The 25,629-nt window shown below is 50.1% G+C and overlaps 1 protein-coding gene across 3 annotated transcripts in view; it reads right to left on the bottom strand.

Annotated features, from left to right (window-relative positions):
* PIWIL1 (piwi like RNA-mediated gene silencing 1) overlaps nt 1–25,629 on the bottom strand; it is a 394,474-nt gene that overhangs the window by 113,154 nt on the left and 255,691 nt on the right. For all 3 annotated transcript variants that reach the window (XM_056533540.1, XM_056533559.1, XM_056533548.1), the window contains exon 13: nt 16,184–16,371. In XM_056533540.1, coding sequence (XP_056389515.1) covers nt 16,184–16,371 — 188 coding nt within the window. The remainder of the gene's footprint in view (nt 1–16,183; nt 16,372–25,629) is intronic.

Raw genomic sequence — 25,629 nt, forward strand, 5'->3', positions numbered from 1 at the left:
GATAACCACAGCATTTTAGTGTAAAAAAAAAATCTAATTTTTTCTTTTCACATCCCACTTAATGTAACTTTTATCAAACACCTGTGGGGTGTTAAGGCTCACTGGACCCTTTGTTACGTGCCTTGAGGGGTGTTGTTTTCAAAATTGTATGCCATTTGATTTTTTTTTATTTTTTTTTTGCTGTTCTGGCATCGTAGGGGCTTCCTAAATGCGATATGCCCCCCCCTCCCCCATTTCAGCAAAATTTGCAAATGTGGCTCCTTCTCTGTCTAAGCATTGTAGCGCGCCCACAGTGCACTTGACATCCACACATGGGGTATTTCCATACTCAGAAAAGATGGGGTTACACATTTTGGGGGCATTTCTCCTATTACCCAACCCCTTGTAAAAATGTAAAATTTGACCATAGGGGCTTCCTAAATGCGACATGCTCCCCAAAAAGCATTTCAGAAAAACTCAACTCTCCAAAATCCCACTGTCGCTCCTTCCCTTCTGAGCCCTCTACAGCGCCCGCTGAACACTTGACAAACATATATGAGGTATTTTCTTACTCAAGAGAAATTGGGTTACACATTTTAGGAATATTTATCTCCTTTTACCCCTTGTAAAAAATCAATAACTGGGTCTACAAGAACATGCCAGTGTAAAAAATGAAGATTTTGAATTTTCTTCTTCAATTTGCTGCTATTCCTGTGAAACACCTAAAGGGTTAACAAACCTTTTGAATGTCATTTTGAATACTTTGAGGGGTGAATTTTTCATAATGGGGTCATTTGTGGGGTATTTCTAATATGAAGGCCCTTCAAATCCACTTCAAAACAAAACTGGTCCCTGAAAATTTTGATTTTGAAAATTTTGTGAAAAATTGGAAAATTGCTGCTGTACTTTGAAGCCCTCTGATGTCTTCCAAAAGTAAAAACATGTCAAATGTATGATGCAATCATAAAGTAGGCATGTTGTGTATGTGAATCAATATATACCATATTTATCGGCGTATAACACGTATTTGTTAGGCTAAAATTTTTAGCCTAAAGTCTATCTGCCTGTTATACGCCGATAAGCGGTTGCATTTCAATGATTTAAAGCGGGCGCTTTAAATCAATGAACTGCAGCGGCTTTTGCAGGTCCAGAGACCTGAGACTGCCAGCGCCGCTGACCCATTATCACTCGTCATTGCTTAACGCAGCGCATAGCAACAACGCCACACCGGAGCCAGAAGCAGCGCGGACCGGAGCCAGAAGCAGCGTGGACCTGACCCTGGCAACAGGTAATCATAAAATCGGGGATGGGGGAGGCAATGGGGAAGCGGCGCCGATAGCCAGGGGAAGAGAAGCGGCGGCAGCAGGGCTCTAGACCCCAGGAAAGGCATGGGGAGAGAAGAGGGCAGCGACGGCCTCTCTCCCCCTGCCTTTCCTGGGGCCTTCTGCGGGGTCAACCTCACTGACTGCTGAGACAGGCGTAGTACAAAAGGAGAAGGCAGGAGCGTGGTCGGACATAGCAGAGGTCAGGGCAGGCGACAAGGGTTCACAGGCGAGAGGACAATAGCAACGGGTTCGGCAACGGGCAAGGCAAAATACAACAGTAAGGAACGCTTCAAAATGGCACTAGGCACAAAGATCCGGCAAGGGCAGGAAGCGGATGAACACTTAAATAGGCAGGGACACAGTGGGGAATCAGGAACCAGCGCATCAATTATTGGTGCGCTGGCCCTTTAAATTTACCATTGGCGGCACAAGCGCGCGCCCTGGGGAGCGGGGCCGCGTGAGCCGGGATGCCAAGGACAGGGCAGCAGCACGCCGGAGCGCAGGTAAGAAGGAGGAGGGCGCGGCGTGTGAGCGGTGGCCAGCCGCTACGCGAGCCGCGTCCCTGGGACAATAGGACCCGCGTTCCCGGTCAGTGACCGGGAGACGCCGGGGATCGGGGACAGAAGCAGGCGGCGGGCGCTCCGTTCCGGAGGCGGGGACCGGAGCGCTCACTGTAACAGTACAACCCCCCCCCCCCCCTAGGTCTCCCCCTCTTCCCGGGAGATCTTAGAAGCTAGAATTACTTTGACCGTGAAGATGTCAGAGGTACCAGCGACAGGGGTGGGAGAAAGAAGTTTGGGAGAGAAGCGGTTAAAGATAGCGAGTTTAAGGAGGGAAAGAGTTATGGATTCGAAGGGAGGGAGGAAGATGGAGCTGGTAGGAAACCTGATTAATGCGGCTTTTGACCTTAAAGGGACCCAAGAAACGAGGGCCCAGCTTGTAACTTGGTACCTTGAATCTGACGAACTTTGAAGAAAGCCAAACCTTGTACCCAGGACGGAATTCTGGAGGAGGTCTGCGACTCTTATTGGCCTGGATATTCATACGGGTCGAAGCCTTGAGGAGAGCTGTGTGGGTCTCTTGCCAAATGGAAGAGAAGTCTTGAAGAAGATCCTCAACAGCAGGTACAGAAGAGGAAGCGGTGGTTAGAGGCAGAGGTGGCAGGGGATGACGACCATACACCACAAAAAACGGAGATTTGTTGGAGGCGGAGGATGGCTTGAAATTATAAGAGAACTCTGCCCACGGGAGTAGATTCGACCAATCGTCATGACAGGCGCAAGTCCGAAGGAGCCACAGAGATGAGACGTTCAGGTGGGATAATGTGTTGGGGAGTAGGTAAGTCGCCCACAACGTCAGAAGAGCAAGAAAGGGCATCAGCCCTAATGTTCTTGGCAGCAGGACGGAAATTAATCTCAAAGTTGAAGCGGGCGAGGAACAGGGACCAACGGGCTTGACGGGGGTTCAGTCTCTGGGCAGACTGGAGGTAGGCTAAGTTCTTATGGTTCGTGAAAATATTCACTGGGTGAGGGGCACCCTCAAGAAGATGTTTCCATTCCTCTAGGGACAATTTTATAGCCAACAGTTCTCTGTCCCCTATGGAGTAGTTCCTTTCAGCGGAGGAAAAAGTTTTAGAAAAGAAGCCACAGGTTATGGTCTTACCCCTGGACGACTTCTGGGTCAGCACAGCTTCGGCTCCCACCGAGGATGCGTCCATCTAAAGAAAGAATGGTTTGGAGGGGTCAGGCCTAGACAGAACCGGAGCAGAAGCAAAGGCGGATTTCAGGGACTTGAAGGCCTCTTCAGCCTCAGGAGGCGAGGTCTTGGGATTAGCTCCTTTTCTGGTTAATGCCACTATGGGAGCCACCAGGGTAGAATAATGTGGAATAAATTGTCTGTAGTAATTGGCAAAACCCAAGAATCTTTGTATGGCCCGGAGTCCAGAGGGGTGTGGCCAATCCAGAACTGAGGAAAGCTTGGCAGGATCCATTTGCAGTCCCTGAGCAGAGATGATGTACCCGAGAAATGGCAAGGAGGAACGTTCAAAGAGACATTTTTCGATCTTGTCATATAGGCGGTTTCTCCTAAGACGAGTGAGGACTTGACGAACATGAGCCCGATGCTGGTCCAGGTTTGAGGAGAATATAAGGATATCATCCAAATATACCACCAAACAGGTATAAAGCAAGTCCCGGAAGATATCATTAACAAATTCCTGGAAGACAGCAGGGGCATTACAGAGGCTGAAGGGCATAACCAGATACTCGAAGTGTCCATCTCTAGTGTTAAAGGTGGTCTTCCATTCATCTCCTTCTCGGATGCGGATCAAGTTATAAGCCCCACGAAGATCCTATTTGGTAAAGATCTTAGCCCATCTGAGACGATCAAACAGTTCTGAGATCAGGGGCAGAGGATAGTGGTTCTTGATGGTGATCTTGTTAAGTCCTCTGTAGTCTATGGAGGGGCGGAGAGAACCGTCTTTTTTATAGACAAAGAATAAAATGGCTCCGGCAGGGGAGGAAGACTTCCTAATAAACCCTCTTTAAAGGTTTTCTCGTACATAGTCAGACATGGCTTGAGTCTTAGGAGGAGAGAGAAGGTAGATTCTGCCCCGAGGTGGAGAAGAACCAGGAAGCAGGTCAATAGGGTAGTCATAAGGCCTGTGAGGTGGAAGAGTCACTGCTTGCTTCTTACAGAAGACATCCGCAAAACAGTGGTAAGACTTGGGAAGACCTGGTGGCGGAAGTACAGGCGGGTCCCATTTAATAGGAGCAGGCTTGAGACATTGGTCAGAGCAGGAAAAACCCCAACGTAGAATCTCCCCGGTGGTCCAATTAAGGACTGGACAATGGCGTTGCAACCACGGAAGACCCAGCAAAAGCTCTGAGGAACAAAAAGGAAGGAAAAAAAAATCCAAAGCCCCTGAATGAAATATCCCAATGTCCATCCGCAGAGGCTGGGTATGGTATTGAACCGTGGCAGAAAGTCTCTCACCATTTACCGTAGAGATGAGGAACGGTTTAGGTAGACGGACTATGGGAATTCGGTACTTCTCGACCAAGGAGGCGTGGATAAAATTGCCAGCAGAACCGGAGTCCAAGAAGGCGGCAGCCGTGAAGGAGGACTTGGACGGTAGGAACAACTGCACTGATAAGATGAGTTGTGGAGAGGAAGAATCCACACCCAGCAACGCCTCTCCCACGTTTACTAGGTGCGGGCGTTTCCCGAACGCGGAGGATGAAGACGACAGCCTCTCCGGAAGTGCTCGGTACTGGCGCAGTACAGACATAGATTCTCGTCTCTACGACGGCTTCGTTCTTGTGGGGTCAGGCGAGACCGGTCCACCTGCATGGCTTCCACGGCGGGAGGCACAGGAACAGGTTGAGGTGGACGTAAAGAAACGGGAGCCAGACGAGGAAAATTTCTTGGACGAGTCTTTTCTTTCTCCTGGAGGAGTTCCTTTTGTCTTTCGGAAAAACGTTTATCAATCCTTGTGGCCAGCAAGATGAGGTCACAGAGGGTAGAGGGCAGCTCTCGAGCTGCAAGGACATCCTTAATATCAGAATTAAGACCTTTCTTGAAAGTAGCGCAGGGGGCTTCGTTGTTCCAATTTAGTTCAGAGGCGAGTGTGCGGAACTGTATAGCATAGTCCCCCACTGAGGAACCTCCTTGGGTCAAGTTCAGTATGGCAGTCTCTGCGGAGGTAACCGAGGCGGGTTCCTCAAAAACGCTACGGAATTCCCGGAAGAAGTTCTGTACAGAGGTGGTGGCAGGATCAGCGCGGTCCCAAAGTGGTGTAGCCCAGGCCAGGGCCCTCACGGTAAGCAGACTAAGGATGAAGGCAACCTTGGCTCGCTCAGTTGGAAACTGATCTGAGATTAGCTCGAGATGAAGGAAGCACTGAGACAGGAACCCTCGACACTGCTTGGGGTCTCCGTCGTATTTGTCTGGCAAGGACAAACGGATTCTGGATCCGAAAGCAACTGCAGGAGGAGATGAAGCGGTAGATGCAGACGGAGGTGCTGGCTGTTGCTGAGATGGCAGGAGCTGCTGAAACATAGTGGTTAGCTGAGCCAGCTGTTGACCTTTCTGGGCGACAATGGTGGTGAGGTCTGCCAGGCTAGGCCATGGAATGTCAGCGGGATCCATGGCCGGATCTTACTGTCAGGATTTGGCAGGCTGGGGGTGGATCCTCTGTGTCAGTGAGGGATTGGCGTGGACCGTACCGGAAGACCAGTTCTAAGTTGCTACTGGTTTTCACCGACGCAAAGCGGGATGGTCTTGCTGCGGCGGTAGCAACCAGGTCGTGTCCTCCGGTAGCGGCTCAACCTCACTGACTGCTGAGACAGGCGTAGTAAAAAAGGAGAAGGCAGGAGCGTGGTCGGACGTAGCAGAGGTCAGGGCAGGCGACAAGGGTTCACAGGCGAGAGGACAATAGCAATGGGTTCGGCAACGGGCAAGGCAAAATACAACAGTAAGGAACGCTTTCAAAATGGCACTAGGCAAAAAGATACGGCAAGGGCAGGAAGGGGATGAACACTTAAATAGGCAGGGACACAGTGGGGAATCAGGAACCAGTGCATCAATGATTGACGGCGCGCGCCCTGGGGAGCGGGACCGCGCGAGCCGGGATGCCGAGGACGGAGCAGCAGCACCCCGGAGCGCAGGTAAGAAGGAGGAGGGCGCGGCACGTGAGCGTTGGCCAGCCGCCACGCGAGCTGCGTCCCTGGCACAATAGGACCCGCGCTCCCAGTCAGTGTTTCTGATCGGGAGACGCCGGGGACAACAGAAGCAGGCGGCGGGCGCTCCGATCCGGAGGCGGGGACCGGAGCGCTCGCTGTAACAATAAAAAAGAATATGTCACCAAAAAACAATTTCGGAATCAGAATAAAAGGTAAAAGCATCCCTGAGTTATTAATGCTTAAAGTGACAGTGGTCAGATGTGCAAAAAATGGCCGGGTCCTACAGTGAAAATTGGCTGCGTCCTTAAGGGGTTAAAAAGTGAGGAGAAAAAAAATAAATTGCAAAAACAGAAAAACCCTGTGTCCTTAAGGGGTTAATGTTACCCTATGAAATTTTATTAAAAAAGGTATCTCACTTTTTCGGATCGCCAAAGTCCCAAAAAGAATAGTTAAAATCCACATGGTCTTTTTCTGGTATTTTTTTTTTTAATCACTCCCATAGACTTCTATGGGAGGAATACACCAAGATTTACCTTAAAAAAACACACCAAAGTCTCAACAACAGGTCGTTTTTGAAAAACTGCCAAAAATAGCTGAAAAACACCAAAAGGATAAAAAAAAGAAAACTGCCAAACTGTAAAACACCAAGTGGATATGGCATTTTGCAGCTCCCTATTGACTTGCAGCAAACATCTGGCTGCAGCGTTTCTTCAGCAAAAAAAAAAACGCCATAAAGCAGAATGGGTGTATTTATTTTTTATTGGCGTTTAAAAAAAAAAAAAAAAAAAAAAAAAAAAAAGTGGAAACCTAGCCTTAAAATTTCACACAGATAAGTTATATTCAGGTTGGCAGTAACATAACGTGTAGTGCGCCATGTTGGCTTACAACCTATTAGTGACGCCCATACTATTTGATCAGTCGGGTTGCCCAGCATCTTGGATGTGCACCCCACAACGCACTGTACATCAGTATTTTGCACCTGTGCAACCTCCCTTAATATAGCATTCTGGCTGATCTGCATCCTAATGGCAATAGGAGTAACCTTAAACCAGTAAGTGTTCTTTTTTCTCTTGGGATTGATTTATGTCTCTAATAGTAGGGGAAGGACTCCCAAGCGACTGAGGACCCTTGACCTGGGTTGCGAACTTGCGTATTTTAGGCAAAATATAAACTAATACCTCATGTATATTGTATATACATATTTGTTGTGATGCTGGGGTGGGGTGCACATAGAAGATGCTGGACAACCCACCTGATCAAATAGTATGGGCGGCACTAACAGTTTGAAAGCCAGCATGGTACACTACACATTATCATGTTACTGCCACCCTGTATAGGCAACTACCCCCCTCATGAATAGAAGGCGTGTGTGGTTGTTCATCAGTATTTTGTACCTGTGCGACCTCTTCTTATATATCATTGTGGCTGATCTGCATCTTAATGGGAATATGAGCCTAGCCTGACCATGTATCAATAACCTTCAACCAGTAAGTGTGGTCTTTTTTCTGTGACTAACAACTGGCAAGGAGCCATGCACGTTGGTTGAACTGTAAGCAGGATTTGACCACAGCAACCTGTCTACATCGCTGTTGGGGACCATCTTCTTTATACCACAGTGTATAATTGGCTCTAAATACTCAGGAATCCTTTTTTCAGTGCATACGCTAGCTATGCAGTGGGATCTTGATGGACAAGGGATAACGTTATGTGCGACCCATAGGATCGCGGGGGAACTTAACGCTGGGACCCCCCACGATTTTCTGCACAGGGCCCCAGCTCTCCCATGCAGGAGGCGTGCAAGCAGCAGCATGACGCGGCGGTCGACACGCCACCTCCATGTAAATCTATGGGAGAGGCGGGGAAGTAGCATTCTTGCCTCTCCCATAGAACTGTATGGGGGCATAACCAGGGCTCAAGTCCTGCAGGAACGCATGGAAACGGAGTTCCTGCAATTTTCCACAGCAGGTACTGTTCCCATTAGCAGGAGCAACAATTGAGTGGAAATCTTGGTTGAGTTCCCACACTCCCCCCCCCCCCCCCCCCCCCCAATCTAAAAGGTCCTGTTCAGCTCCTTCCAAGATTAGGACCTGCACAGAGCAGGAAAACGATAAAGAGATTAAGGGGACCAGGAGCTTCTGGAGACCAGGGAAAGTTAAGTGGGTTATCCAGGAATAGAAAAACATAAATTACTCTTACCGGTAAATGTTTTTCGTTGAGCCCATGATGGCACCTTTGGAGAGACCGCCTCCTTCCTCAGGACAGGAAACAGGAACTGGAAACAGTTTGCATATAAGGACCATAGGAGCTGCTATTCCCCAGTTCTTAAGCAAGTATCAAGGAGTAACAATCCAAAAGGAATTATCAATGAATAATAAGCTACAATAACCTACATACATAGCTAGGAAATATTAATATATCTTCCCCCTTTTTTTTTTTTTTTTATAAAACATGGGAGGGAATTAGTAGGTGCCATCATGGGCTCAACGAAAAACAATTACCGTTAAGAGTAATTTATGTTTTCCCTATCGCCCATGATGGCACCTTTGGAGAGTGAGTAGACTAGACTAATAATTAGGGGGGGGGGGGGGGGGGGGCTACTGCCTGGAGAACTTTACGACCAAATGAAAGCTCTTCATCTCTCATTTAATTCAACCTGTAGTGTTTGTAAAAGGTATGTGGTGAACTCCAGGTGGCTGCTCTCCAGATCTGCTGAATAGAAGCTGAGGCTCTTTCTGCCCAGGATGAAGAAACTGATCTGGTAGAATGAGCACTAAACCCTGAAGGGGGATTTAGATTTGCGGAAGTGTATGCTAGCTGGATGGATTGTTTTATCCACCTCGCCACAGTGCTAGGAGCAGCTGCTCTACCCTTATTTGGCCCCTGGAATTGAAGTAACAACTTAGGCGATAGGCGCCAATCTTTAGATATCTCCAAATAATGAGAAGACATCTCCTAACATCTAGACAATGGAATTCTTTTTCCTTGTCATTTTTAGGATCTTCACAGAAGGAAGGTAGAATCACAACTTGAGTTCTATGGAAGTCAGAGACCCTCTTGGGGAGATAGGCTGGATCAGGAGACAATACCACTCTATCATTAAAGACAGACAAATAGGGCTGGTTAATAGAGAAACTAGTAATTTCCCCAACCCTCCTGGCAGATGTAACTGCCAAAAGAAATACAAGCTTAAAGGTAAGAATCTTTAAGGGAACCTCAACTAATGGCTCAAAGGGAGTTTTAGTGAGACTATTTAGGACAATATTTAAGTCCCAAGGTGGAACCAACGGTCTAACCACCGGAGACATCCTGACTGTTGCTGATAGAAATCTTTTAATCCAGGGATGTTCCGCTAGTTTATAATCAAAAAGAGCACTAAGAACTTTTAAAGTACTGGGTCAACGCTGTTTATCTAGACCTGCTTGCAAAAAATCTTATATTTTTGGGATGTCAGGAGTTTTAAGAACATCAATAGGGTTTTGCATGAATCTACCAAAGGCCTTCCAAGTTCTTAAATAAATTTGAGAAGTTACCTTTTTTCTGCTCGTCAACAGAGTAGTAATAACACGATCAGAAAGACCCCTTTGTTCTAAGATGCCCCGCTCAACTGCCATGCCGTCAGATGCAGATTGGAGGTCTCGGCATGCATAACTGGACCTTGATGTAGAAGGTTTGGGGACTCTGGAAGGATCCAGGGATCTGACACTGACATCTTCCTCAACCAGGTGAACCATACTGTCAGGATGCGGACTAGCGGCTAGTGAGGACACTGGAGGTGGATCCTCTGTGCCAGAGAGGCGATGGCGCGTGTCGTACTGGGGGATTGGTTCTAAGTAGTTACTGGTCTTCACCTGCTGCGGCGGTAACTAGCAGGTCGTGTCCCCCAGTAGCGACTCGACCCCTCTGGCCACTGAGACAGGCGTGGTACAAAGGACAAGGCAAAGGCAAGATCAGACGTAGCAGAAGGTTAGGGCAGGCGGCAATGGTTCGTAGTCAGTGGCAACAGCAGAAGGTCAGATACACAGGCTAGGCAATACACAAAACGCTTTCTCAGGGCACAAGGCAACAAGATCCGGCAAGGGGAGGAAGAGGAAGTGAGTATTTATGCATTTTAACTTGATTGGGCCATGCACCAATCAGTGGTGCACTGGCCCTTTAAATTTCAGTGAGCCGTCGCGCGCGCGCCCTAGGGACCGGGGCCGCGCGTGTCGGGAGGAAGACACAGCAGGACCAGACTGGTAAGTGACTTGGGATGCGACCCGCGGGCGGGGAGGTACCGCCAAGCGGATCACATCCCCGCCGCAGGCAGGGGGACAGCGCTCCCGGTCAGGGACAGTGACCGGAGCGCTGCTACAAGCCGAACGCCGCGAGCGCTCCGGGGAAGCCGCGGGACCCGGAGCGCTCGGCGTTACACATACCCTGCGGGGCCAGGATGGGGCAATGACCACTACTCTCGCCCTGTCCTCTCTGATCTTCCTTAGGACTCTGGGAAGTAATCTGACTGGAGGGAAGGCATAAAGAAGTCCCCTGCACCAACTCTGTGAAAAAGCGAACAGATCTATGCGGGGAGTACCCCAACGTTGACAGATCTGGAGAAAGATCCTCTGATCTAACTCCCAATCCCCTTAGTTCAGGCAATATCTGCTGAGATAGTCCGCCACCTGATTTTGGGACCCCTTTAGATGGAGAGCAAACAAAGAGCTGAGATGCATCTCTGCCAGTCTGAAGATGTGATGACAAGTCCTCATGAGGGAAGGGGATCTGGTAACACCCTGATGATTACCACCCTGATGATTTAAGTAGGCAACTACTGTGGAATTGTCTGACAGAATTTTTAGGTCCTTTCCGCCAAGCAGAGGAATGGATTGAGAGATGGCGAACAGGACTGCCTTCAATTCCCTTAGGTTCTGAGATTCCCTGGAAATCTCCTGACTCCATTGACCCTCAAGGATGATCTCCGTGGGCTCCCCACCCCCAGGGGCGCATGCGTCTGTAGTAAGGCAAAATTCGTTCTTTTTTACCCAATAAATGCCCTTTTCTAGATTCGCTGGATTTACCCACCAGAGAAGGGACCTCTTTACTTGGGCTGAAGGGGTCATGTAAGTGTCTAATGAATCGGGGACTCCGTCCCACTGGCTCAGGATTTGTCCCTGTAGCCTTCTTGAATGGTACTGAGCCCATAAAACCACTGGGATACATGAAGTTAACAGGCCCAGGACAGACATGGCCTCCCTTATGGGGAGTTCTTTTAGTTTCAGTAACTGAGACACTTTCTGCCTGACCAAAATCACCTTGGATTGGGGAAGAAATGAGATCTGACGGGTGGAATCCCCAGAAATGTGCATACCTGATAAGGGACCAGGTGGGATTTGTCTAGACTCACTTCCCACCCTAGGTTCAACAGAATTTTTTGAGTCTGAAGAACCTGCCGAATCAAGAGCTCCTCCGAGTCTGACACCAAAAGGAAATCGTCTAAGTACGGAACTATGACTATATTTTGTTCTCTTACATGGGCCATCACCTCGGCCATAAGTTTGGTGAAAACCTGGGGAGCCTGTGATAGGCCAAAGGGAAGCACCTGAAACTGGAGGTGGAACAGACAGGTTCCCAAGATTACCGCCAGCCTTAACCCCTTAAGGACTGGGGTTTTTTCTGTTTTTGCATTTTCGTTTTTTGCCTTTAAAAAATCATAACTCTTTAAATTTTGCACCTAAAAATTCATATGATTGCTTATTTTTTGCGCCACCAATTCTACTTTGTAATGACGTAAGTCATTTTGCCCAAAAATCTACGGTGAAACGGAAAAAAAAATCATTGTGCGACAAAATTGAAAAAAAACAAAAAACGCTGTTTTGTAACTTTCGGGGGCTTCCGTTTCTACGTAGTACATTTTTCGGTAAAAATGACACCTTATCTTTATTCTGTAGGTCCATGCGATTAAAATGATACCCTACATATATAGGTTTGATTTTGTCGTACTTCTGGAAAAAATCATAACTACATGCAGGAAAATTAATATGTTTAAAATTGTCATCTTCTGACCCCTATAACTTCTTTATTTTTCCGTGTATGGGGCGGTATGAGGGCTCATTTTTTGCGCCGTGATCTGAAGTTTTTAACGGTAACATTTTTGCATTGATAGGACTTAAATGATATAAAAAGTGACCAAAAATGCACTATTTTGGACTTTGGAATTTTTTTGCGCGTACGCCATTGACCGAGCGATTTAATTAACAATATATTTTTATAATTCGGAAATTTCCGCACACGGTGATACCATATATGTTTATTTTTTTTTACACTGTGTTTTTTTTTTTTTTTTATGGGAAAAGGGGGGTGATTCAAACTTTTAATAGGGGAGGGGTCAAATGATATTCAGTCACTTTTTTTTTTTTGCAGTGTTATAGCTCCCATAGGGAGCTATAACACTGCACACACTGATCTTTATCATTAATCACTGGTTTCTAATAGGAAACCAGTGATCGATGATTCTGCCGCTTGACTGCTCATGCCTGGATCTCAGGCACTGAGCAGTCATTCGGCGATCGGGCAGCGAGGAGGCAGGTAGGGGCCCTCCCGCTGTCCTGTAAGCTGTTTGGGATGCCGCGATTTCGCCGCGGCTATCCCGAAGAGCCCACTGAGTTAACCGGCAGCTTTTACTTTCACTTTTAGCCGCGCGGCTTAGCTCTGAAAGGGTTAATAGCACGCTCGACGCTGTGGGTCCCGGCTTCATTATGATGCCGGGCCCGCCGTGATATGATGCGGGGTTACCGTGTAACCCCGCATTATATCACGGGAGCAGGACCAAGGACGTACCTGTACGTCCTTGGTCCTTAAGGGGTTAAATATTTTTGATGACCTTGGAAAATCAGGACATGATAATATGCATCCCTCAAGTCCAAGGTGACCATAAAACAGTTCTGGTTAAGGTTCAGGATAGCTGATTGAATCGTTTCCATCTGGAATTTGTGGTACTTCAGGAAACGATTCAATAGCTTGAGATTTATTATAGTGCGGAAGGAGTAATTGGGCTTTCTTACCAGGAAGAGCGTGGAGTAGTATCTAAGACCTCGCTCTTCTTCCGGAACCTGAACCAGAACTCTCTTCTGAATGAAGGAGAAAACTTCTTTCTCCAGGGCAGCCTGTTTCTCTGGAAACCTTCGAAGATCTGTTGACACAAATCTGGGAGTCGGGAGACCTGAAAAAACTATTTTTAAACCGGTTTTTATTGTTGACAAAACCCAGTGGCTTGCAGAAATTCTCTCGCATTGGGGAAGAAAATGAGACAACCTGCCCCCCACTGGGAACCTTAAGTCATTGCTGACTGGACTTCTTGGAGGTCTCAGGGGTAGTGAACATGAAACCTCTGCTTCTTCTCTGGCCTCGCCACTGCCTGGCCCTGTATGAACCTCTCTAAAATTCCACCCTTCCTCTTCCACGAAAGGGCATCTTGTTCTGGAAAGGTAAGGAAGGGATTAAGGGAAAGGCCTTTTTCCTATCCGCTGCTTTCTCTAAAACTAGATCTAAATCAGTCCCAAAAAGAAAGGAACCTTCGCAGGGTATAGCACATAATTTAGATTTGGAGGTAAGATCACCTCCTTTCCACTCTTTAACCCAAATAGCCCGTCTGGCAGAGTCGGCACAGGCTGAGGCTTTAGCGGATAGTCTTAGGGTGTCTGCAGAAGCATCAGACATAAAGTCTGCCGCTGCTGCCAAGGTAGGGATTGATTGAAGCATTTGGTCTCTAGGAGCACCATCCCTGATCTGCTCCTCCAGCTGATTAATCAAGACCTTTAAAGATCTTGCCACAGATGTGGTAGCAATAATTGGCCCGAAGGAGCCTGCTGCTGCTTCCCAGGCTATTTTAAGAAATCCATCAGCCGTTCTGTCCATTGGCTCCCTTAGAGAGCCGGCATCCTCAAAAGGTAGGGCTGCTTTTTTAGACATCTTAGCTACAGGTGGATCAATTCTAGGGGACCTATCCCAATTGACGGTGAATTCTTCCTGAAAAGGATATTTTCTCTTAATAATGCTGGGTACTATAGCATATCTCTTATCTGGTCTTTGCCATTCAGACTTTATAATAGAGGTCAAAAAATCATGCACTGGAAAACAAATCATTTTGCGGGGTGTAAGGCCTTCATACATGCGATCTTGCACAGATAAAGGCTCAATTCTATCATCAAGCTTCATGGTAGATCTAACCACTCTGACTAGACCGTCCACATTTTCAGTAGGAAAAAGAGCACCGCTATGAACTTCCTCCAAAATTTCTGACTCTTCATCCAAATCACCCTCTTCAAATTCAAAAAAATCTCTTTGCTCTGAACAACCAGGTGCAGAAGAATGGATGGCTATAGTGGAATAACTAGGCTCTGCCTGCACGGATGACCAAGTAGACAAAAGGGCTTTATTCTCTTCTCTGACTACCTCCTGCATACTTTTGGAGAAAGACGGAGACACATCCTCCACAATCCTTTTAACACAGGCTTCACAATGTGAACTTAAATAATTTGGATATAACTTCTTTCTACAAAGAACACACTCTTTACTTTTATATTTAGCCTTCCTAGGCGTTTCCTTAGCCTTAAACAAATGAACAAAAACTACCATTAAAAGGTTGCAAAAAAAGACTTCATGGGACAGGTGTCCCCTTACCCCACCATAGTACTAGTTCGGCTGTCACAGCAGGCTCCATTTCAATGCGGGTCACTTGTTCCATAAGTCACTGACCTGGAGCAAGCACCTCTCCTGGATCCTGGAAAGGTACTGGACTGGCCGGGCGCCACTCCTTTTAAATCCCCCGCCGGATCCCGTCCTTCCCGGTCAGAAGCCGCAAGGACTTCCATCTCCGGGTACTTTAGAATAGGCCGCAGCGCCCCCTTTCTCCTCCCGGCAAAAGCGCACTGACGTTACGTTCACTGAATACGTACCCACGTCACGCAACGTGCGTGCGTACGCAGACTCCGTCCCACTCTTCCCGGAAGCGGACGCCGCCGGATCGCGAACGCTAGGCCGCGCTCGCAAGAGGAGAAGGCCGCATGCCGTTGCCGGAGGGAACGAGAGGGAACGCCATGCGCGAGACGGGAAGAGGTCGCCCAGACTTAGCGGCTGCCCCCATACGAAGGACTTTAAGCCGCTTGCAGGTACCCTGTATGTCTCAATTAGACCAGGGCCCCCACAGTCCACATACTTACATGCTAACTGCCCGGTTAGTCCGGGACCCGTCCCGGTTACCATCCGCAGGACAGGAAACAGAACTGGGGAATAGCAGCTCCTATGGTCCTTATATGAAAACTGTTTCCAGTTCCTGTTTCCTGTCCTGAGGAAGGAGGCGGTCTCTCCAAAGGTGCCATCATGGGCGATAGGGAAAACAGAGCTAATTTCTTTTCTTTTAACGCTCCCCGTCTGTCTCCAGGTTGGGTGTGGTTCTGCAGCTCAGTTCCATTTAAGTGAATGGAGCCAAGATATAAGACCACAAACAATCTGGGGACAGATGTGCAGCTGTTTTAAAAGAAATTAGCTCTGTTTTTCTATTTGGGGATGACCCCTTGTAGTATAGATTTGTATGTTCTTTATTTTTTATGCGGCCCTAGCAATAAATATAAACAAATAAATGATATCTATAATTATCTATCTATCTCTCTATAGTAGCACTCCAAAAATTGCTGCTGGACATGGGCTGAATAAAGTCACTGATTTTTTTTCACAATTTTTGGAGTGCTTCTTTGCTGGATATCTGCTTAAGAGGACAGTGATCGGGTTAGGATTGCTGGCACCAGCATTCTGTTTTTTGGATTTAAGTTGTGCTGCTATACATTCTGTGTTGAAAATCTATTCTTCATTCACTGCTTTAACTGTTTACTACTGTTCTATAATGTTCCCCATTTTGCAGCAGTTTCTTAGGGTGTAAAAAAAATAAATAAATAAAAAGCGCAGGAGCTCCTCTTCTGTGTGTGTGTGGTGTATGCCAGACCAATAAAGAGGCCAGGCTCCATCCACCAGATCAGGGACAACTAAAAACTGAACACTGCAGAGTTGGAATACGGTGAAAAGTACATATAATATTCAAAAAGATTGCTACTCCTCGTGTATAGACATGAAAGCTTATTCTGAAAAGTTACCTGAAAGTACAGTTACACTTTAATTGTTAAATATCTTGAAAAGTACAGTGTAGAATATCACACTCCTGTTACTTACATAGCTGCCTGACTCATCCTTATTCCTAATTGTTGAGACACTTTGAACAGGTTTTGTGTAAAAGCATTAGCAGCATCATAATTTCTTCGAGTGTAAATCAACAACCAGTTATTCATATGCTTGACGTGAATTAGACAAGTTCCTTTGAGATCTCTTGACCAGTCTGCTGACTGAGGATTGTAGTCGACCTACAAAGATAGAGAATACATGAATATACATAATCACAGTGACATGATGCACAATAGGGCTGCACTATTTGGGGAAAAAGTTGATTTTTTATGCTTACCGTAAAATCTCTTTCTCGGAGGATCCATTGGGAGACACAGACCGTGGGTATATGCTCTTGCCGCTAGGAGGCGCTGACACTAGGCAAACAAAAAAAGGTCGGCTCCTCTCTGCAGGCTATACCCCGCCTACTGGCCCTGAACTTATCAGTTTATTCTCAAAGCAATAGGAGGCAACCGGCAAAAAAAAGAGAAAAACCAGCAAAAGTCCGAGAGAAACAGACAAAAGAAAAACCCTGAATCACCTCTCGGACAGAACAAACGAAAACTCTGGGTGGGCGCTGTGTTACCCAATGGATCCTGCGAGATAGAGATTTTACGGTAAGCATAAAAAAAATCTACTTTTCTCGGTCAGAAACCATTGGGGGACACAGACCGTGGGACGCACCAAAGCAGTCCCCGGGGTGGGGAGAAAAATACTCAACCCAAAATCAAGCAGAGGTGGATGCTACTGCCGCCTGCAACACCTTGCGGCCCAAACTAGCATCAGCCGACGAAAAAATATGCACTTGATAGAATTTTGCAAACGTATGCAAGGACGACCAGGTGGCCACCTTACAGACTTGCAGGGCCGAAGCCCTATTACGGAGAGCCCAAGAAACCCCAACAGAACGCGTGGAATGCGCCGTCACCCGGAAGGGTGGAACCTTGGCCTTGCGGCGGTACGATTCCGAAATGGCCGAGCGAATCCACCGAGAAATGGTCACCTTGGAAGCCGGAAGATCCTTACGACTACCCTCAGGAATCACGAAAAAGGAGTCCCCGAAAAGAGGAGGTAACCGAAAGGTAAATCCGGACTGCCCGGACCACATCAAGGGTGTGAAGAGAACGCTCCTTGGCATTGGAAGGAGAAGGGCAAAAGGAAGGAAGAACGAGCTCCTCGTTCACATGAAAGGAGGAAACTATCTTGGGCAGGAAGGAAGGAGGTGGGCGGAAAACCACCTCATCCTGATGAAGCACCAAAAGGGGGGAACGGCAAGAAAGTGACGGCAGTTCCAAGACCCTCCAGATAGAAGTGATGGCAATGAGAAAAGAGACCTTCCACGAGATAATGCGAAGGGGGGCATCCCTAAGGGGCTCGAAAGGAGCCTTCCTCAAGGCTCCAAGCACCAGATTGAGGTCCCACGGAGGCGTGGGAGACCGAAAAGGAGGAGCCATGCGGGCCACACCCTGCAAAAAGGTGCAGACATGGGAATTAGAGGCCAACCGCCGTTGGAAAAGGATAGAGAGAGCAGACATCTGACCCTTAAGAGAACTAAGGGTCAAATGCTGATCCAGCCCCGCCTAAAGAAAGGCAATAAGGCACGGAAGGGAAAAAAACATCAGAGAAAAATCTTGCGCCTCGCACCACCGAAAATAAGCTTTCCGGTTGCGGTGGTAATCGGGACGAAGTGGTAGGCGCAGCGGCACGTCGTCGGCCAGTCGGACCACGTATGCGTACCATGCGCATCTGGGCCAGTCTGGCAGAGACTCCCTCCGGGGTCCCCCAACGCTCGCAAATCTGTGAAAACACTTCAGGGTGGAGAGACCACTCCCCCGAGGAGCGGCTGAGAAAGTCCACTTCCCAATTGTCCACACCTGGGATGTGGATCGCCGACAGAGCAGGAACCCGAACCTCAGCCCAGAGGAGAATCTTGGAGACCTCCTCCATCGCGAAGCGACTCCGGGTGCCGCCTTGGCGACTGATTTATGCAACGGCCGTCGCATTGTCCAACTGAACCCGGACCGGCCGACCCTGAAGGAGATGCTCCCAATGGAGGAGGCAAAAGGAAGATCGTCCGAAGCTCAAGGATATTGATGGGGAGACGGACTTCCCCAGGGGACCAGCGACCTTGGACCGTCATGTCCCGAAAAACCCCTCCCCAACCCAGGAGACTTGCGTCGATGGTGACAATCTGCCACTGAAGGGGAAGAAAAGACTTCCCCAGAAGAAGGGGAGAGTGGAGCCACCAAAGAAGGGACTGACGTACTACCAGGGGCAGGAGAATCCTGCGATCCAGGGACAAAGGGGACTTGTCCCACCTGCCCAGAATGGCCAGTTGGAGGGATCGATAATGAAACTGGGCGAAGGGGACTGCTTCCATGGCAGCCACCATACGGCCCAGAACCACCATGCAGAAGCGAATCAGGACCAGGACGGGGCATCGCAGGCGACAGACCCCCACCTGCAGAGAACGCCTTTTGTCCAGGGAAAGACGGACCAGGGTTACTGCAGTGTCAAAAAGGAGCCCCAGAAAAATTAGGGACTGGGAAGGAAGCAGATGCGACTTCTCCCAGTTGATGATACAGCGAAAGAGGACAGGGTGTGAAGCGTGATCTGAAGACTCTCCAAATTCTCGGACCGAGAGGGAACCTTGATTAAGAGGTCGTCCAGGTAGGGGAGGACGGAGATCCTCCGGCTGCAAAGGATGGCAATGACAGCCGCCATGACCTTGGTAAAGACCCTGGGAGCCGTGGCTAGACCAAAAGGGAGCGCCACAAACTGAAAATGACCCTCCGGCACTGCGAAACGAAGGAACTGCTGATGCGCTGGGAAGATCGGAATGTGGAGATAGGCGTCTCGGATATCCACTGAACAAAGAAACTCGCCCTGGTCCATGGAGGCCACCACGGACCGGAGGGACTCCATCCGAAAATGACAGAGGCGCTGATGGCGATTGAGCAACTTGAGGTCCAGGATGGGATGGACCGAGCCCTCCTTTTTGGGAACGACAAAGAGGTTTGAATAGAACCCTGACCCGCGTTCCCCCGGTGGGACCGGCACTATCACTCCCTGGGAGAGCAGAGAACGCAGAGCGGTCTGAAAAGCCGCCGCCAAGGAAGGGGACTGAGGGGGGGGGGGGGGGGGCGGGATTAAAAGAAACGGTGTCTTGGGAGAGAAGAAAATTCTATGCGGTAGCCTCCTGAAATAACGTCTCGCACCCAGGCGTCCTGGACCTGAGACAGCCATATGTCCTGGAAAAGAGACAGCCGCCCTCCCACGCGACGCGGGTGGGGGGGGGCGCCCCTTCAGGAAGAGGCAGGCTTACGGGTACCCGATTTGGCAGCGAAACCGCCAGATCGGTTGCCCGACTTCCATGATAGACGCGCCCTGAAAGAGGGTGTTCTACGAGGAGGAGGTTGCGCCTGCTTGGAGGGACGACCCAGAGCCATCGACCGAAAGGAAGTCGTCTTCCGGCGGGGTTCTGAGCGCCGAGACCTGTTCTGCGGAAGCAGAGAACTCTTCCCTCCCGTAGCTTCAGAAATAATCTCATCCAACCGTTTTAGGAAGAGGCGGGGACCCGAGAAGGGTAGCTCAGTCAGAGACCTCTTCGACGCAGCGTCGGCGTCCCACGCTTTCAGCCACATGGCGCGACAAATGGCAACCAAGTTGGTTGAGGCAAAGGCCGAGCAGCGAGCGGATTCCAAAGTGGCTGAGCAAAGGAAATCGCCCGCTTGAGAGAGCCGCTTCTGCCAGTTCTTCCCTGGAAAATCCAGCAAGGGCCCCCTGGCGGAGCTGGGAAGCCCGAACTGACACTGCCTTGGCCACCCAAGTGGAGGCAAAAGTGGGGAGTAATGAGGACCCAACAGCTTTGAATGCGGACTTCGCTAGATTTTCCATCTTCTTGTCAGCCGGATCCTTAAGAGATGCTGCATCCACAAGGGGCAGCGTAGTGGACTTGGACAGGCGGGAGCCCGGCGGGTCAACCTTGGGCGGAACTGTCCACTTAGTGACTAGGTCCAGAGGGAAGGGAAAACGTGTTTGCACCTTCTTGATTCCCTGAAAACGCCTCATAGGGTGTTTCCAAGCAGCGTCCAGCACGGCGTCAAATTCTGCATGAGAGCTAAAAGCCTTGGGAGCACGCTGTGATCGGCGAAAGGAGACTTCTGGATCAGGATCCGAAGCTCCTGGGTCCTCCAGATGAAAGGTGTCCCTTATGGCTGACACTAAACCGTCCACCACATCGGACTTTGTAGAGTAATCCTCATGATCAGAGGCGGAATCTGAACCTTCGTCCACCGCTTCCCCCGAGGAACAGGAGTCAGCGGAGGCAGCCTTCACCGGGGGAGAGGGAGACCTGGGATGAGAGGACGGGGACATAGAACGCCGACCCGGAGAACGACCCCTGGAACCTGGGGTACGCCCTAGGGCCGGGGAGGGGGAGCGAGTCTGGCGAAAAGAGGGGCCACCCTGGAACTGCTCCCGTGAGGAGCCAGAGGGAACTACCTTTGCGCCCTTAAAGCACGAAGAAAAAGCGGTTCCGAGGATACGGAGCGCGAGTCCATGGGAGAGCCTCGCAGGTCTGACCTTTCCAAGGCAGAAGCCACTGACTTGGAGACCTTAGCAAATTCAGAAATCCACCGGGTAAGGTAAGATACCCACTCTGGAGGGGGAGCTGTTCCCAAGCATTCCGCTTAAGCCTCAGGGGCTCCAGAAACTGACAGTGAAGACAGTTTGGAAGATTCAGTAGAACCCACTGTAAAGCTCTGGAGAAAAGAGGCAGAGCTAAGGAAGACCCCGTATCCCCTGCGTGAGGTAACGGAGAAGAGAGAAAGCGAGAGGGAGCAGGTGGGGAGGAGCCAGGAACCAGCAACCGCCTCCCAGAAACCAACCTATTGGATAAAAATTACCCGAGCGCGCACCAGCTTATCAGTGACCCCTAGGTGTGCGCGCTTAACAGCCATAGGGGAATGCGAGCGGTGGGTGGAGCCTCGGCACACGCGGCCGAAGCTCCGGCACCGCGGCTGCCATGTCCCCTAAACCTACACTAACTCCGGCAACTTAGCCGGAGGAGAGAACCAGCCGCGCGATCCCTGCAGCGGCCGAACGGACCGCATGCCGGGAGAGCCGCCGGCTGTGAGAGCCGCCGCACGCGGCTCAAAGTGGAAGTAAAAAAAAAACACTGAACAGGCAGAGGCAGGGAGGGAGAGGGAAACACTGTCCCGGCGCCCCGACCCTGCCGAAGTGCACATCCCCATATAATAAAAAGAGTGCCCCGTCCTCTACAAAGTGGCCCAATAGTAAGCTCCCTTCATGGACAAAGAAACACTGTCCAGGAGGGGGGGAAACATACTTCTAGGGGTCTCCAGGGGTTGCAAGCCCATTAGAAATAATAAAAAAGGAGTGCCCCTGAAATTAAACACTCCAGGTAGTGGGGCTGAGGGGGCAAACATACTCACCTAGCACCATACTACCTGAAGATGTCTTCCACCTGAAGATATCTTCAGCCAGACTTATGGATGCCTGCATCACGTCATGCTGCTACAGACCAGGACGAGCAGGGAAAATAGGGGGACCTGGACCCAACGGTACTACCCCAGGTGCTGGCCGTTGGCGGGAAGGGGTAAACAGTGCATTTGTAACTTAGGTCCCGTGCCCCTTAGCCGCATATGGGGGAACAGGTAGCGCCATGCTCCTGAGCCCCCACCTAAAGACTGTGAAAAATAAAATGAATGAAAGAAACTAAACAGTCCCTAACTATAAAACAAGAAAAAGAGAAGACCAGGTCTGGAGAACTCCAGACCTGTGTCTTGCCTCCTAGGACACTAAGCTAAAACTGATAAGTTCAGGGCCAGTAGGTGGGGTAGAGCCTGCTGGGAGGAGCAAACCTTTATTTTTTTTTTCTTGCCTAGTGTCAGTGCCTCCTAGCGGCAAGAGCATATACCCACGGTCTATGTCCCCCAATGGTTTCCGACCGAGAAATGTGCAATTACAATTATGGAGGTAAATATTGCAATTTTTATATGATATTGCAATATAATAAGCAAATGGTGAAATCTCCTCCATTTCATGACCCCCCCCCCCCCCATTTAATATACCCAATCTCCGTATTTCATGTTCATTGAATGAACATAAAATGGAAAGGCTTGGATATGAAATGGGGAGAAATAAACTTAATTTCCTTATCCACATTTCATGTGCCTGGTCTGGTATAGTCTGTACACTCCCCGTTGTTGCTCCCTGTGCTGGGGGAAAGTGACTTCACTTGAAGTCACGCATTTCGAATAGTCATAACTCTTTCAATTTGATATGTACAGACCCAGAGCAGTGAGTCAGCAGAGTGAGGAAGAAAGCTGTCATGCACAGTGCAGGCAAGAGAAGGACATGCTCCCTCCATAAGATAGAATGAAATGGACAGTGAGCAAGATTAATATGCTATTTATTTTTGGTGAAATATGGGTGATAGACATAAAAATTACATGTACATGATTAGGATAAGTGTCACGATGCCGGCTGGCAGGTAGTGGATCCTCTGTGCCAGAGAGGGATTGGCGTGGACCGTGCTAGTGGACCGGTTCTAAGCCACTACTGGTTTTCACCAGAGCCCGCCGCAAAGCGGGATGGTCTTGCTGCGGCGGTAGTGACCAGGTCGTATCCACTAGCAACGGCTCACCTCTCTGGCTGCTGAAGATGCTGAAGATAGGCGAGGTACACGGGAGTAGGCAGAAGCAAGGTCGGACGTAGCAGAAGGTCGGGGGCTGGCGGCAAGGATCGTAGTCAGGGGCAACGGCAGGAGGTCAGGAACACGGGCTAGGAACAGACAAGGGAACGCTTTCACTAGGCACTAAGGCAACAAGATCCGGCAAGGGAGTGCAGGGGAAGTGAGGTGATATAGGGAAGTGCACAGGTGAACACACTAATTGGGACCACTGCGCCAATCAGCGGCGCAGTGGCCCTTTAAATCGCAGAGACCCGGCGCGCGCGCGCCCTAGGGAGCGGGGCCGCGCGCGCCGGGACAGAACAGACGGAGAGCGAGTCAGGTAGGGGAGCCGGGGTGCGCATCGCGAGCGGGCGCTACCCGCATCGCGAATCGCATCCCGGCTGGCAGCGGAATCGCAGCGCCCCGGGTCAGAGGACGTGACCGGAGCGCTGCCGCGGGGAGAGTGAAGCGAGCGCTCCGGGGAGGAGCGGGGACCCGGAGCGCTCGGCGTAACAGTACCCCCCCCCCTTGGGTCTCCCCCTCTTCTTGGGGCCAAAGAACCTGAGGAAAAAAAACTCAATTTTTCCGTGATGAGGTCCGATGCACATTAGGAGGGGTTCTGTGTGGAAACGTACGAGACAGTCCAATCTTTTATTGTAAAAACAATAGATGTAGAGGGGTCTGGCGAGACTGGTCACAGGAACGTAGAACCTGTTGATGAGAGAGGCCAAAAAAAATTTTCCTGCAGATCCGGAATCCAAGAAGAGCATAGTAGAGAAGGAGAAGGTAGAGGCAGATATCCGCACAGGCACAGTAAGGCGTGGAGAAGCAGAGTTGACATCAAGAACTGTGTCACCTTTGTGCGGAGTCAGCGTACGTCTTTCCAGGCGGGGAGGACGGATAGGACAATCCTTCAGGAAGTGTTCGGTACCGGCATAGTACAGGCAAAGATTCTCCATGCGGCGTCGTGTCCTCTCTTGAGGTGTCAAGCGAGACCGGTCAACTTGCATAGCCTCCGCGGCGGGAAGCACAGGAACAGATTGCAGAGGACCAGAGGAGAGAGGAGCCGGAGAGAAAAAACGCTTCGTGCGAACAAAGTCCATATCCAGGCGGAGCTCCAGACGCCATCCGGAAGAACGCATGTCAATGCGAGTGGCTAGATGAATGAGTTCATGTAGGTCAGCAGGAGTCTCTCGTGCGGCCAGAACATCTTTAATGTTGCTGGATAGGCCTTTTTTAAAGGTCGCGCAGAGAACCTCACTATTCCAGGACAACTCGTAAGCAAGAGCACAGAACTGAATGGCGTACTCGCCAACGGAAGAAACACCCTGGGCCAGGTTCAGCAGGGCAATCTCGGCTGAAGAAGCTCGGGCAGGTTCCTCAAAGACACTTCGAATTTCCGAGAAGAAGGAGTGTACAGAGGCAGTGACGGGGTCATTGCGGTCCCAGAGCGGTGCGGCCCATGACAGGGCTTTTCCAGACAGAAGGCAGAACACGAAAGCCACCTTAGACCTTTCAGTAGGAAACTGGTCCGACATCATCTCCAAGTGCTGGGAACATTGCGAAAGAAAGCCACGGCAATACTTAGAGTCCCCATTAAATTTGTCCGGCAAGGACAGGCGGAGGCTAGGAGTGGCCACTCGCTGCGGAGGAGGTGCAGGAGCTGGCGGAGGAGAAGATTGCTGGAGAAGTTGCGACTGAAGTTGGTGCGAAATGGTGGACATTTCCGACAGCTGACGGGTTAGAAGGGCGATCTGTCGGGCTTGCTGGGCGGCCACCGTGGTGAGGTCAGCGACAACTGGCAGAGGAACTTCAGCGGGATCCATCGCCGGATCTACTGTCACGATGCCGGCTGGCAGGTAGTGGATCCTCTGTGCCAGAGAGGGATTGGCGTGGACCGTGCTAGTGGACCGGTTCTAAGCCACTACTGGTTTTCACCAGAGCCCGCCGCAAAGCGGGATGGTCTTGCTGCGGCGGTAGTGACCAGGTCGTATCCACTAGCAACGGCTCACCTCTCTGGCTGCTGAAGATGCTGAAGATAGGCGAGGTACACGGGAGTAGGCAGAAGCAAGGTCGGACGTAGCAGAAGGTCGGGGGCTGGCGGCAAGGATCGTAGTCAGGGGCAACGGCAGGAGGTCAGGAACACGGGCTAGGAACAGACAAGGGAACGCTTTCACTAGGCACTAAGGCAACAAGATCCGGCAAGGGAGTGCAGGGGAAGTGAGGTGATATAGGGAAGTGCACAGGTGAACACACTAATTGGGACCACTGCGCCAATCAGCGGCGCAGTGGCCCTTTAAATCGCAGAGACCCGGCGCGCGCGCGCCCTAGGGAGCGGGGCCGCGCGCGCCGGGACAGAACAGACGGAGAGCGAGTCAGGTAGGGGAGCCGGGGTGCGCATCGCGAGCGGGCGCTACCCGCATCGCGAATCGCATCCCGGCTGGCAGCGGAATCGCAGCGCCCCGGGTCAGAGGACGTGACCGGAGCGCTGCCGCGGGGAGAGTGAAGCGAGCGCTCCGGGGAGGAGCGGGGACCCGGAGCGCTTGGCGTAACAATAAGGTACTGAGTAACAGAACAGTTTTGCTTTTTATGTGCAAGCCCAGCAAGGGAAGAGTTAACGTACATTGCTGAGCAGTGCTTTTTAACCCTTCGAGCGGTATCCAGCCATCTACAGTCATCAGCTGTGTTATTGCTGGTTGAGCCTAAAGTGTCCTATTCGGACCCTCCTATAACATATACGAGGCTGAATGGAGGCTCATTT

Source organism: Hyla sarda, chromosome 1, assembly GCF_029499605.1.
Source record: "Hyla sarda isolate aHylSar1 chromosome 1, aHylSar1.hap1, whole genome shotgun sequence".
Classification (NCBI taxonomy): Eukaryota; Metazoa; Chordata; class Amphibia; order Anura; family Hylidae; genus Hyla; species Hyla sarda.